The sequence below is a fragment of the Schistocerca serialis genome, chromosome 6 (genome assembly GCF_023864345.2).
Source record: "Schistocerca serialis cubense isolate TAMUIC-IGC-003099 chromosome 6, iqSchSeri2.2, whole genome shotgun sequence".
In the NCBI taxonomy this organism is placed as follows: domain Eukaryota; kingdom Metazoa; phylum Arthropoda; class Insecta; order Orthoptera; family Acrididae; genus Schistocerca; species Schistocerca serialis.
In genome coordinates, this window is record NC_064643.1 from 255984504 (window position 1) to 255999742 (window position 15239).

A 15239-nucleotide genomic window follows, 5' to 3' on the forward strand; every position below is an offset into this window, starting at 1 on the left:
GCTACTTTTAAGATTAGGATCTTCTGCTGCAGGAATCTTTCCGATGGTGGTTGGCAATTTCTTTAAAACAGATGTAGTAACAACTTTCAGAGCTGTCTACAAGGTATTGGTCTGCACTGGCTCACCGAAGAAAGAATTCATCAAAATGCCGATGGAAGAAAATGATGTGAGGAAAACCTAGCATGATTTTTATCAAATTATGTGTTTTCCTACTGTTTTATGCACTACTGACTGTACCCATAACGCCATCGACCACCTGGTGGCAAAAGTGCAGACACATTTAGGAATCATAAAGGTGATTTCTGTTAAATATATCAGGAATATCAGATGCTATGCTTATTCAGAGTGTATAGTGTTGGCATTTGTGCTAACTTGATTAACACTGAAGCTCCTTTGGTAGATCTATTTTTAGTGTTGTACAAAAGGGCTGGGCCCAGAACAGAGTTCGATTTCTGAACTAATGTAAAAATTGACATTCTTTCAGTGATGATTATACAGTCAGCCCTAAAAGTCCTCTCATCATTATGTAACAGATAGTGTCTTTTAGTTACAGACTATTCATATGTAGACTTAGTTTTTAGCTATGGAATTCTTTTCTGGGGAACAAATGCTCAAAATATGATCACAGCTTTCATTCCCTATTTAGATGATAGTTTATTGCATTTGGGAGGTCACCTGCAGTATGCCAAGACATCTAATGAAGAATGTTATTGTCTTATAGTAGAAGACCACCTCTTCCACCCTTCCCCACTGCAGACACTTATGGGTGTAAGCACTTGGGTATTTCTTGGATGTGCATCTGATGGATGCAGCGGTCAGATGTCTTATTGCATTTGCAGTGTGTGCACAATCCATCCACAGTTCCTTTGTGTGTCACGTTGCTCCTCTCTCACACACATCAACATGGCAGACAAGTAAAGGGAAGCATCACCAGCACTTCTGGGATGGCTCTTGGGCAGGCAAGTAGTATGGTTCATCCATGCATGTTCTATTTTTGAGCAAGACCATGTCTTCTTGGAAAAGATGGCATTGCCACTGCAGTATGCACAGCAGGGATGGGAACAACATACTGGTTAAAACCAATACTGGTATTTTAGTTTTGAATAACAGTTATTTTTTTGTATTTGTATGATCTCGGTTATAACAACAACTGGGTAAAAAAAATGAAATATCAATTAGCCATAGCAGCAGTGCAAAACATTTTTGTTTTCAAAGGAACCTTTTTTTAAAGGAGTAGTAATTTTAGTCATAAAATTTGCACTGCTTTGAAATATTGGATCATTATAGAAAGTGGGAAAAAGCAATCAGTGCAATTTTAATAAAAATGCTGACAGAAACAAGTAACAAGCACATGGCGTAGGAATTGGTACTTGTTACTATGTGGCGTGGTCTATTAGGTGGTATGTGTGTCATGCGAAGTGGAAGACTTGCCTCATCTGGTCTATATGACAGTTTCTCACTGTTGTCATTGGACATTAGATGTACTACAGAATGGCACCATCACTAGTCTGGAGGAATTTAATGAAGTGTGGTATTAATGAAGTACAATGCTCCATTGGTTTTAGAAGATTAAAAATGGGAGAAGTCACAATAAACTTCTGATATAATATAAGGCAAAAACTTAGTTACAATAAAAATAAAAAGCTGCTGATCTACTGCCTGTGTCTACATAACATGCCTTTATCTGTTTGTAGCCCTTGAAAGCAGATAAATTATAATGAAAAATAGAGTTCTTCAACCTCAGTTTGCACCTTTTAACACTGACTATTCGTAATGTCCAAATAGTGGTATAAATCTCAATTACAACATGATTTTTGAGAAGTTTGAAAAAATTAGAAACAACAGGAGAATACTGGTGATTTTCTGTGGTAGTCAGCCACTTATCACTTTCTGAGAAAAGCACCAAATAGTGGACAGACTAAGTTTTATTTTATTTGCCTATTTCACTTAATATTTTGTTTGCATGTATCTTGAAACTGAGAGAATTAATAAATTTTATATTTTGTTTGCTTTCTACGTTTATTACAGGAAACAAAACAAAAAAATAAAAACCAAAAAATCAGTTATTTTCAGAAACTGGTTAATCTAAGCAGTTTTAACACTCTAGTTAAAAATGGTGTTGAAAAAAACCCCGATATAACTAAAAATTGATTGTTTCTGCAATAACTGCCATCTGTAATGCACACGAACTAAAGTTCATAGATGGCACACTAAACTTATCATAAAATTCTATAGTGAATAAAAACTCTTCACTCCTATTTCAGAGGAGAATAGAGGGGGGACGGCAGGAGGGGGGTTTCAGGCATCTATTGAGCCTCTTGTGGATGCCTGTGCAGTTGGTTATACCATTGGAAATAGACCACGGTGGAGAAGATTCGGAAGAGCAGCAGAACTGTACATTTTGGTCCTAATATGCATGTTAAAGATATGTTTATGTTCACAGAATACATTTTATTTACTTGTCACTATTATAATAAAGTGTGATTGAGTTAACACACTAGTTAAATTTCTTGCTGCTGGTTTCTGTCTGTCATTGGTAGCTCATCACAGATGACACACAGATCAACATCCTACAAGGCTGCTCACTGAGCTGAAAAAGAAAGCAGATCTGGGACTAGGTGTTAGGCTTGTCATACATTTACATTATGAAGATTTAAGAAACAGACCTGGGATTTAATAGGAAAAATTCTTTCAGGTGGTCTAAGGGCAAATTTGAGAGTGTTCTGTAGATTTGTTTGTAGATTTTCCCTTCAGAACAGGAGTACTTATGAGATGGAATATGTTTGAGCAACAGGACAGAGGTGATGGATTTCATGTTGAGGGGAAAAACAAAACACAGATTGTGAAACCAAGCAACAGCTTAATACTGTAGCACTACAAACATATAAATAACAGAGCAAAGAAAAGGATGAGGTCTTCAAGATGACAGCCTATCTGCCATGTACGGGAAATGTTACTGGAAAAATATGCAAGTACTTCCAAAAATAGTTAAAGTGATCATTCTTCCTCCATCAAAAATATTGGCACTTCTGATATTGGTCAAAGAGAACTTAGTGCTGCACAAGGCATGTGTTTATAAGATACCATGCAAGTGCAGCAAATCATATAGGGGCAAATGATATGCACTGGCTGGGAGTGAATATGGACCACTAGTGGTATATTCACCTCCTACAACCCAGCAGATCTGTTATCGCAAAACACTGCATTTTTACTGGTCATTTGATGAAATATAATACAAAAAAAAAAAATTGTGGCCCATACTTCAAACTTCTGGAACTCCATTATCTGAATCAGTGGAAATACAAGAGTCTGAGGCTCTTATCAATCGGGACAACAATTTACAATTGGATTCTGCGTGGAATCCTGTCAGAAAAACTTTGCTTTCTGCATAGCTGAAGCTATTCTGTGAATTTGCTGTATAAACACAGTTGATCTGTCATGGATGAGGAGAGTTTTCAACAGGGCCATCACTTTCTGCTGCACAGATACTTGCAGCAAAAGTGCATATGCTCAAGCAAAGCATGCACAGCAACAACTGGGTACACCATGCATTAAACAGGGGATCTGAGTATGGCGTAAACAGCATACAACCAAAGAGGACCAGAAGATTAGATGCTGAAATATCACGGCAGAAAGTTACAGACATCCAGCAGTTTGTGATTCTTCAATTGCTCCAGGCATATTTTATGACGAAATAAATCTCGGGTGAACACCCTGGTATGAGTGCGCACCTGATGATGGCAACGTGGTCGATTGCCGAAATATTGTGTCCTATGCACACTCATACCAGGCTGTTCATCCGAGATTTATTTCATCATCCAGCAGTTTGCTTTAAGTTTTATGGAACAATATTCCGTATTAATTACTTTTTACACTTGATAACCGACCACCCATAGATGCAAAATGGCAGAATGTTAGTGAAAAGCAAAGAACTTTGGATATATAAACAAACACACAGACATGAATGTGACAAATATTCAGTTTTCACTTAAGACTAGAATTGATATTTGGTTGTTTTGTACTGACCATATATGTTCCTTGATCACAACCACAGTAGCTACTTTCCATTGTGTAACTGCGTTTAATGCCCAATTGCCTCCAGACAGTAACCCTTGCAGTTGATTCTCTGTTCCTCTCAACAGCAAAACTGCACAATGACAGAGCAAATGCAGGTGACAAGTCTTTCATTAAATTTGGGAGCATCTGGGAAGGAGAAGAGATTTCCATTTATACTTACTGTCAAACCAGTTACTATGATTACTACTCAACAAAGCATGCTGCACACAAACAAAGGCACAACTGAAATTCGATAGCAATACTATAAACACATCATTCCCATGTGCTACTAAGAATTAATTACTGTCAGCCAAGTATCAGTTAAATCTATATATTGCAAACAGATACACAAAAAATTAATGCTGACATAAGTAATCAGGAAACTGTCCTCTTTTGTTGGTGTGTGATTTATTTTAATAAATTAAATCTGAATATTACTGCTCACACGTAACTGAGAGAAAAAAATGAATGATATGAACTTACTAATATCTGACACACACTTTTACCAATTTGAATGTACATGAAGCTCCACATTATCTACTTCAATGTGGACCCAAGACTGTACGGATAAACAAAAAATGCAGATAATCCAAAACACACATTTTTACTGGAAACTGCTATTTACTGTGCAATACACAAAAGTGTACTCTAAACTAAAATATTCTTTCTAGGTACAATGTATTTCTTTGAAAAATCACTGAACTATGCACGGATAATCTAAAAAGGGTACAGTTCAAACCACGATAATCTGGAGTTTGCTGTATATTGTGGAACATTAAAGACAGTCAATGACTGATTGGCAGGAAATAAAATACAAGTATCAAGTGAGAATGTGTAGTCAGTATTACCTTCATGAATGATAGTACATTTAAAGGTGGTTTTAAAAATATTGTGGTATATGTTTTTATGAGTAAAAGAATTGAGTGCATTCTTTTTTTATTTATTTTTGTTTATTGTGAAACTTTATACACAAGTGATCCTCCTAAGTGCGCGAGTTTTGTAACATCTGGTACAAATGGATTTAAATAGTCTGCAGTGTCAGGCTTCAGGAGAATGAGCCATAATGTGCATACTGCATGCTTATAGCTGTCTGTACAGAGTGGGCCAGAAGACAGATTCAAAAACTTTTCCAGTAACTTAACGTATAGTTTCAAGTTACATGGATCTGGAAATGTATTCTAGGTTAAAAGTAATGTTTCCTGCCCATAGTAACCCTATCTTCTGGTCAAGGTCACTTGAATTACAACAATGCAGGTGACACTCCACGAAAATATGGCATGTGATCATGTTCTTTTTGTTATCAAGGCGATACTGTTGTAAACATTTGTGTTATAATCACAGTTACAAGGAGAGTCACACTGAAAAATATCTTTTTCTTAGAGCATGAGTGCATTAAAATAATGGGTTAGACATATGAAGAAATAAGAGAAAAAAAATTTTAATCACTTCAAGGAAGCAGCCCCAAGGAAGGCTAATCTTCGGAAACTGGAAAGAAGGCCTTTGCAACTGGTTATGCGACAGACGAACTGCACAGAGGAAAACCCAAGAAGTATGACAACAATAATGAAGTGAGTGAACACCGAAATGCACCATTGCTATGTTCACCATCAAAGTCGACAAGGAAGCAGTTGACAGAGATGAACATTCCCAGAACTCAAAGCATCACTGAAGGAAGAATTTTGGTGCCCAGGGCAAATATGTGTATTACAAATCTTGAGTCAAATCATAATTTTCTAAGAGCAACTCACTGGCACAGAATAAATGAACTGTCATTTGCAAAATATACTATCAATCCTCTATCCAAAACTAACTGATGAATGCAATCTTCTGATTCAGGTCATATGGTATCACTACAGTTCAGCAGAAAAAAACACTCAAGAGTCCAACTACAAAATCACTTCCAGCAGAAATAAAAATCTATGCCACTGTATTTTCTCTTAGTATATTCAGTCAGGTGCCATTTTAAATCTCTAGCTACTCTCCACAATCAATCGTTACATTAAAAAATAACAGTATATCCTGCTTGGCACAGCACAGTTCACCACCAAGTCACATACAAATTGGACCAGAACAGATTTTTTTTGAACATTTTTCACAATTTTTTGCATCTGCAGATTCTTTTGTGGCTGCCTTAATCTCACCCAACTCTTGGCTGCCTGACACTATTGAGCAGCTACTCAGTTTACAAAAATATTTTTCATAATTTTTTGCTCCAGGGCATTCTCTGGCAGTTCCCTTATTTTTGCCTGGCTGTTGGATCCCTGCAGCTATTGAGCAGCTACTCAGTTCACTAATCATTCACCAGCAATGGTGTCCCATAACATGCATTAGGGTTTCTGCAACAATTTTCAGTTTCTATAATAACACAAAAATCCCACTTATCCAGACAGTGTTCACTCATTTCAGCTGCCTATGTAACTTTCCATTCTAATATCCTACACAATGTTGTCCCTGAGTATAGTAATGTATGGCAGCTGATGTAACTGGCCTGTCACAAAGCATACTGTTCATTTTGACTTGGCAACATCAATGAATTAAGCGATCATGATATGAATACATGATGTGATTTGTGCAAACAGTTACATGCAACTTTTCCAACATTTGTGGCTTGTCATAAGATTGTGATGACAGACGAATGAGCCATGTACCTTACCTACCAGTCTCAATATGTTTATATCTGAATGAAAGACAACCCTCGTTATTATGAAGAAATTAACCAATACCCTCCTCATGTTATGCTATGGAAATGAAACGAGTGTTTGGCGTCACTGGCTGGGAGGCCCCTTGCGGGGCAGGTCCTGGTGCAGGTCTTATTATATTCGACACCACATTGGGCAACCTGCGAGCTGGATGGGGATGAAATAATGATGAAGACAACACAACACTCAGGGACTGAGTGGAGAAAATCCCCGACTCAACCAGGAATCGAACCCAGGCCCATAGGACAGCAATCCGTCACGCTGACCACTCAGCTATCAGGGCAGACATGTTATGCTATGGGCTGGTGTTAACAGTGACCATACCGTCAGACCATATTTCTTCAATGTGTCCTTAAAAGGGAAATCATACCTCCAGATTTTATATCATTGCCTGTTACTTGAACTTGACATGCACACCACTGGATTCCTGTTTGAGACTGGTTGAACAACCAGCTTCTGCTATGGATTGGACATGGTGGGCTTGTTATATGGCCACCTAGAAGCCTAAACATAATAATGTCCAATAATTGGCTGTGGTTCTTCTTAAAAGGAAAGATTTCCACAACTCGTGTGACTTCCATTGAAGAACTGAAAGAAGAGATTACCCGTACTCCAAGAATGTTCCCTCCAGAAATGCTGTGCCAGGCGAGCAGATGCACATGACATTGAATCCAACTCTACATCAAGAATGATGGCCATCATAAAGAGTGTGTTTGAAAATGTGTAAGAAGTATGTATGAACATTTGTTTCTGTGTCATTCCATTCTTGCCTGTATCTTAGTGTTAAATACAATTTCTGCTAGAGCTATGAAATCATTTCATGCTCCTGTTTGCCTTTCATGTAGCTTCTTCATACAATACAATAACATAAAACATTTCTGATCTTGACTTCTGGCTCACCCTGTGCATGCACTGTACCCAGGACTTCAAGTTCTCTCTGTCACTTTTGCCTTAATCGTCATTTAACATGAAAAAGACTGTACAGTGTAAAAAATAGTAGTGACAAAATTTTTCCAGCAGAATTTGTCGTGAAGACTGATCCTGAGTTGGTGGCTCTTCAGTCTTTGACGAAGACTATCCACACCCCTGTGTCGTATTAATGTAATAAGGAGCACTGTACAGGGGTAACTGCAGTCTGAAATGCACTTCCTTATTCATTGGTCACTAAAGAGGAAATTTCTGTGGTGCAAAAAGTAAGTCAATGAATGTGTCAGTATCTGATGGAGGACTTATTGGGCCTGCAAATTACACCACTCTAGAACTTCACAATACAAGCAGGAATAATGTTTCCTCCTCCTTTACGCATACAGTACTCCTTGTTATAGGAGAAGATGCCACATTGTGCTCATAAAGTTACAAAACCTCCCTACATGAGTAGCATTGCTTACAGGAATACATAATACTGTTTTTAACCTATCTGAAATGAACAAACATACACTGTGTGAACATACACAGTGTGTACATACACTATGTGATCAAAAGTATCCCGACACCCCCAAAAATATACGTTTTTCATATTAGGTGCATTGTGCTGCCACCTACTGCCAGGTACTCCAAATCAGCAGCCTCAGTAGTGATTAGACACTGTGAGGGAGCAGAACAGGGTGCTCCGCGGAACTCATGGACTTCAAATGTGGTCAGGTGATTGGGTGTTACTTGTGTCATACCTCTGTATGCGAGATTTCCACACTCCTAAACATCCCTACGTCCACTGTTTCTGATGTGATAGCGAAGTGGAAACGTGAAGAGACACGTACAGCACAAAAGCGTACAGGCCGACCTCATCTGTTGACTGACAGAGACCACCGACAGTTGAAGAGGGTCGTAATGTGTAATAGGCAGACATCTATCCAGACCATCACACAGGAATTCCAAACTGCATCAGGATCCACTGCAAGTACTATGACAGTTGGGCAGGAGGTGAGAAAACTTGGATTTCATGGTCGAACAGCTGCTCATAAGCCACACATCATGGCGGTAAATGCCACATGACATCTTGCTTGGCATAAGGAGCATGAACATTGGACGATTGAACAGTGGAGAAACGTTGTGTGGAGTGATGAATCACAGTACACAATGTGGCGATCTGATGGCAGGGTGTAGGTATAGCGAATGCCCGATGAACATCATCTGCCAGTGTGTGTAGTGCCAACAGTAAAATTCGGAGGGGTTGGTGTTATGGTGTGGTCATGTTTTTCATGGAGTTGGCTTGCACCCTTGTTGTTTGGCATGGCACTATCACAGCACAGGCCTACACATATGTTTTAAGTGGCTTCTTGCTTCCCACTGTTGAAGAGCAGTTCAGAACTTGTAAGTCAGTTTCAGGCAGGATTATGGATACTTTTGATCACATAGTGTATGTATCCATATTTCCATAACAACAACAACAGAAGATGCTTTTTAAATAAAAACAAAATGCATCTTGTGTAAAATTCTCGGTAATTAAATGCAGTAAGCTTAAGATAGAAAACCAACAGTAACTGATAAACTTGCTTGACTCTTATAATATTCTAATGAACACCACACGACTGAGTGAGACTAGATGAATAGGCAGTGTTTATGATTCATACTTATTATCTTCCACAACAATAAGAATGTTGGCTGTTTCCTTAAGTCACAGCAGAGTTGAAGCACTTTTGCCCTTCCCCCCACCCACCCCCCACCCCCCCTCACCCCCCGCCATAAATTTACTTTATCAGTTTGATTGCAGAATTATTCATGCACATTCCTTAAGGCCTTAATCTTGCATCTAAGTGACTTTGCTTTGTTTTCGTAAAAGAGCATACAGAATGAATGGCGAGTTCCAGTGAATGAAAGACAGGTACATGATGAGTAGTCTCACCCACTAGAAGACATCTGTGAAAAGCATTAGCTGATGTGAGCTTTCAAAGGGCAGTTAGAGACAATGAAAACTTTTCTAATAGCAAGCTAAGAGTAGCCTTCTGAATGGTAGAGACAATAGATAAAATTATCTTTCAATTTAAAATTATTTGATTTTTATCATTATGAACAATAAAAAATACATTTTCATAGTATCAACATGTATGGGTATGTTTACCATCAATAGTTTATTGACTGTTTGACCAGAATGCTTAAAATGTTTTTGTGAGAACACCTGTTCTATACAGAGTGTAAACAGATGTACAAGTGTGTGTGTGTGTGTGTGTGTGTGTGTGTGTTTTGTGTGCGAGAGAGAGAGAGAGAGATATCTACATACGAGGTAGTCAACTGGATTGTCTGGAACTGATCGGTCTGCTTCATTCCAGCTTTCAGAATTACAGCATCCATACAAAAAGACGTTCTTGCGACGTGAGTGACCATGGTAGTCACAGAACAAGTACGGGGGCTTCTTTAAAACCTTCGTGCAGTATTCCAGTAGACCCTGAAAATTGAGCACAAAAATGCATATCATATACTCTGATGGTACACAACTGCTATAATATTTCAACCAAAGTAGTACTACAAGTTGGAAGTGCTTATATGAATAAAAAATGTGCAATTTTAATGATTTTCATTTATATTTAGGATGCTTATTTGTGGATTTATAAATGCTTTTAAAAAGAATCGATTCCATGACACTACAAGAGGCCAGAGCTGATGACTCACAAATGACAATTCCTTCACACGTCAAAATTTGTGGATTAAAAGCTTCCAATTTGTTTGCATTTTATTTTTTCCTTTTTTTTTTTATTACTGCCTCTCTTTCAGTGAAATTCATTAATAATCATTTTTTATACTTACATCTGTGAACAGGAAACTACCCTACTGCTATTGAGTCCAGTCACTGTGATCAATATGCCACTTTCTCCATATCATGTAATGCTTTGTATGACGGGATTGCATCTGGCATGCCACTCTATATGCAATGTTGGAAATACTCTTATGGGAGATGTCTTACTCAAATGCTGTCAAGAGGTATTTACTTGAGTAAGGAGTCATGTTACTGGACATATTTGGATACTTAAGGCAAGATACTAACTCTTGGCATTAGGTACTAGCATATGGTCACGTTACCCATACTGCACTTTTTCTCTCCCGACAGCTTTACCACAGTCAAATAATGATGTTAAGCCAACAGTCAACTTCCCGCCCAGCCTTTACTGTCTTTGACTATCTCCTAATCTGCCTTTCTCTGAACATCCAGATGCCTACAACTTTACTGCCGTATGCCACGTGCACATACATGTAGTCAGAACCATTACAGCTTCTACAGCTGCCCAGATATAGACTGTGGTAGACATACGAATGAGGAGAGGTCCCCAGCGATAGGACTGACTTTTTAAAAATTTCTATACAGTATTGTAGGTTAAGGTCCCAGGTGTCATATACTGCACCCATTCACCAAGGTGGGCCCTCCTTTGCGAGTAATAGACAAAAAATTTTGTAATTTCATGTGCTTCTCTACAGTTTTAAAAAAGAAATGTTATTCAGGTCGGGGGCATAGCATAGTAGTTATAGTAAAAGCCTCATATGCAGAGGTAACTTTGATTACTATTTTTATTCAATTAATTGATAAAAATGTATTTTTTATTCATATTCTTTTGTCACACCATTTTAATCACCAAATTAATTCTTTCATTGCTCCCATCTTTTCTTGCCACCATTTTCTCTCAGTTGGAATCTTTGTGCATATATAATGTAATTACTTTTCTTTATCTATCATAATAGTTAAACATTTGAAAGTGCTGGTCTGTCAGTTAAAAAACAAAAGAAAAAATAATCTCTTTATAGTGATTGTGCAATGCTGTCAGTATTGTAATTTTCATCACAAGATGTACATTTTTTTGGATGGTTTATCATACCAACATTTGCAACATAAATTCTTACTGCACTATTGACAAAACAACACAGGTGAAGTTTCAAACAAAGAATGGATTATAAGTGAAACAAAATTCAAACAAAATGAGGAATAGAAGTAACGAATGTAATAACATGGGTCAAAATACAGGATGATGAAATGGAAGAAATTAAATCTATGTTAATATGTGGAAATAATTACAATAACATTTTCAAAGATCCTAAGTGAAAAAAGAATAATAATAAGAAAAGGTGATACCAACTGAAAAAGTTAATATGGCGATTAAAATGATGGGACATCGAAATATAAATGAGAAAATACATTTAAACCGATTAACTGAATAAAAATAATGATCAAGTCATTTTGCTAAAGATTTAAAAATAAAAAAAAAAGCTTCAGAGCACCTGATGAGATTTGAACCCATACATTCCTGTATATGAGATCTGTACCATAACAGTTACACTAAGCAACCATCTGTATAATATTTCTTTTTCAAAACTATAGAACATCACGCAGAACTCCAAACTTTTCTTTGTTCCATCGATTACTTGCAAATGAGGGCCTATCAGACTGCATGGCTGCAGGGTGTGATACCTGGGACCTTAAACTACAGCAATGGATAGATGGTTTGAAAAAGTTGATCCCACCACTGGGGATCGCTCCTTTTAAGTGACCGCATACTGACATGCTGTGTAAGTAATGTTTTTGTGTTACCCCTACATATTTCAAAGCGCACAGTGTCACTACGCTGTAATATTGTTTGTGTATCTAAAACCCTTAATTTAAAGGCATGTGTGCACTTCAGATAGTTTTGTCCACTCACTAGTGAACACTCAGTCAGTACAAAAATAGATTGTTAATGAATTCCATTGAAAGAGGGGCAGTAAAAAAGCTTAACAGCCAATCATCAATGATGTAATTAGAGGTTGAGCCAAAGTCCAGGGAAGGAAATTGGCCATGCCCTTTCAGAGGAACCACCCTGGAATTTTGCTTCATTGATTTAGAAAAACCATGGAAAATATAAATCTGAATAACCAAAAGGAGTGTTAACAGATGAGTCATGGTTCATCTTACAGAGTGATATTCACCAAATATTCATCGTGGCTGCCAGTAACACATTTTAACAATATTGATGCAGTTCTCACCTAGAATAGCATTATTTTGAGAACATGTATGTCACAATACGTCTTTTCTAGAGGTACAATGAGAGATGCAGTCTATTCGGATGACAGCTTACAATACAATGCACACCTGTGTTCAATAGAGCATACTGATCTGCTATAGGTGAAATACCCTCAGATTTGTGCAAAAATGTAACAGTCTCAATACAAAAATGGCATATACTGATGGTACTGAGTTTAACAGAACCTCAGTTTAATAAATCACATTTGTAAAACATTTACATTATTTATCAACAGAAGAGTAATGGCTGTTGGGAGCCAAATGGGGGAGAAAAATAAAAAAAAAATAACTTAGTTATGGAGCAATGTAAGAACACGCAAGGCACATACTAACCATATGACTTTCTTAGAGGATGGCTTGAGAATAGAAAGTTTATTGAACTTGTAGATTCAGAAATACTTCTCAAAGTGATGAGTGGTACATACTCCTTGAAATTCTAAAGTTATTATGGACAAAGTGCAGAAGTTGAAAGGTTATATACAACTTGTACAGAAACTAGACTGCAGTTATAAGAAGTGAATGACATGAAGAGAGGCAGCAGCTGACAAGATGGTGGGAGAGGCTGAGTTATTCAAGCTATACACTGAGCAAGTAGTGAGGGAAACTACAGTGAGACTCGGAATGGAAATTAAAGTTCAAAGAGATGAAATAGAAACTTTAAAATTTGCTACAGGGGTATAATTATGTCGGAAACATCTGAGGACTTAAAAATCTTAAGAACAGATTGGAGAGTGCTTAGAAAATAATTTATAAGCTATTCATTACCATCAACAGAGGTAAAAGAAAGGCGATGGAGCAATGTAATATCAATTCTGGTGATGCTGAGGGAATTAGATTGGGAAATGAGACACTAAAAATAGTAAATGTGTTTTGTTATGTGGTTCCAAAGCAATTGACAGTCACGCAAGTAAGGAGAATACACACAAACTGGCAGTTGTGAGAATAGCTTTTCTGAAAACAAGAAAAACATTAAATCAAATAAAAATCTAAGTGTTAGGAATTCTTTTCTACAAATATTTGCATGAAGAGTAATCTTATATGGAAGTGAAGTGTGACTGATAAACGCTACAGAGTAGAAATAAGTATAGCTTTTCAAATGTGGTGCTACAGAAGAATGCTTAGTATTTGAGGGGTTTATTGGGTAACCAATGAAGAGATACTGAACTGAATTGGAGAGAAACTGGTGTAACTCAATTAGAAGAAGAGGTGGGTTCATAGACAAATCCTTAGTTTCCAGAATGAGATTTTCACTCTGCAGTGAAGTGTGGGCTGATGACAGATTGAAACTGTGTGCCAGACTGAGACTCGAACTTGGAACCTTTGCCTTTCGCGGGCAAGTGCTGTACCAACTGAGCTGACTCAAGACCTGTCCTCACAACTTTAATTCCACCAGAACCTCGTCTCCTACCTTCCAGACTTCACAGTAGCTCTTCTGTGAACCTAGCAGAACTAGCACTCCTGGAAGACAGGATACTGCGGAGACATGGCTTAGCCACAGCATGGGGGATGTTTCCAGAATCAGATTTCGCTCTGCAGCAGAGTGTGTGCTGATACGAAACTTCCTGACAGATTAAAACTGTGTGCCGGACCGAGACTCGAACTCGGGACCTTTGCCTTTCGCGGGCAAGTGCTCTAACAACTTTTTCTTTTTTAATTTCCATTCCGAGTCTCACTGTAGTTTCCCTCACTACTTGCTCAGTGTATAGCTTGAATAACTCAGCCTCTCCCACCATCTTGTCAGCTGCTGCCTCTCTTCATGTCATTCACTTCTTATAACTGCAGTCTAGTTTCTGTACAAGTTGTATATAACCTTTCAACTTCTGCACTTTGTCCATAATAACTTTAGAATTTCAAGGAGTATGTACCACTCATCACTTTGAGAAGTATTTCTATTCTCAAGCCATCCTCTAAGAAAGTCATATGGTTAGTATGTGCCTTGCATGTTCTTACATTGCTCCATAACTAAGTTATTTTTTTTTTATTTTTCTCCCCCATTTGGCTCCCAACAGCCATTACTCTTCTGTTGATAAATAATGTAAATGTTTTACAAATGTGATTTATTAAACTGAGGTTCTGTTAAACTCAGTACCATCAGTATATGCCATTTTTGTATTGAGACTGTTACATTTTTGCACAAATCTGAGGGTATTTCACCTATAGCAGATCAGTATGCTCTATTGAACACAGGTGTGCATTGTATTGTAAGCTGTCATCCGAATAGACTGCATCTCTCATTGTACCTCTAGAAAAGACGTATTGTGACATACATGTTCTCAAAATAATGCTATTCTAGGTGAGAACTGCATCAATATTGTTAAAATGTGTTACTGGCAGCCACGATGAATATTTGGTGAATATCACTCTGTAAGATGAACCATGACTCATCTGTTAACACTCCTTTTGGTTATTCAGATTTATATTTTCCATGGTTTTTCTAAATCAATGAAGCAAAATTCCAGGGTGGTTCCTCTGAAAGGGCATGGCCAATTTCCTTCCCTGGACTT

The 15239-nt window shown here is 37.6% G+C and overlaps 1 protein-coding gene across 5 annotated transcripts in view; it reads right to left on the reverse strand.

The window, feature by feature from the left end:
• The window catches only part of LOC126484554 (cytosolic carboxypeptidase 1-like), a 514320-nt gene that overhangs the window by 29406 nt on the left and 469675 nt on the right, over positions 1 to 15239 (reverse strand). For all 5 annotated transcript variants that reach the window (XM_050108112.1, XM_050108113.1, XM_050108111.1 and 2 more), the window contains exons 20-21: positions 9973 to 10137; positions 4027 to 4203 (exon numbers count right to left, since the gene is read on the reverse strand). In XM_050108112.1, coding sequence (XP_049964069.1) covers positions 4027 to 4203; positions 9973 to 10137 — 342 coding nt within the window. The remainder of the gene's footprint in view (positions 1 to 4026; positions 4204 to 9972; positions 10138 to 15239) is intronic.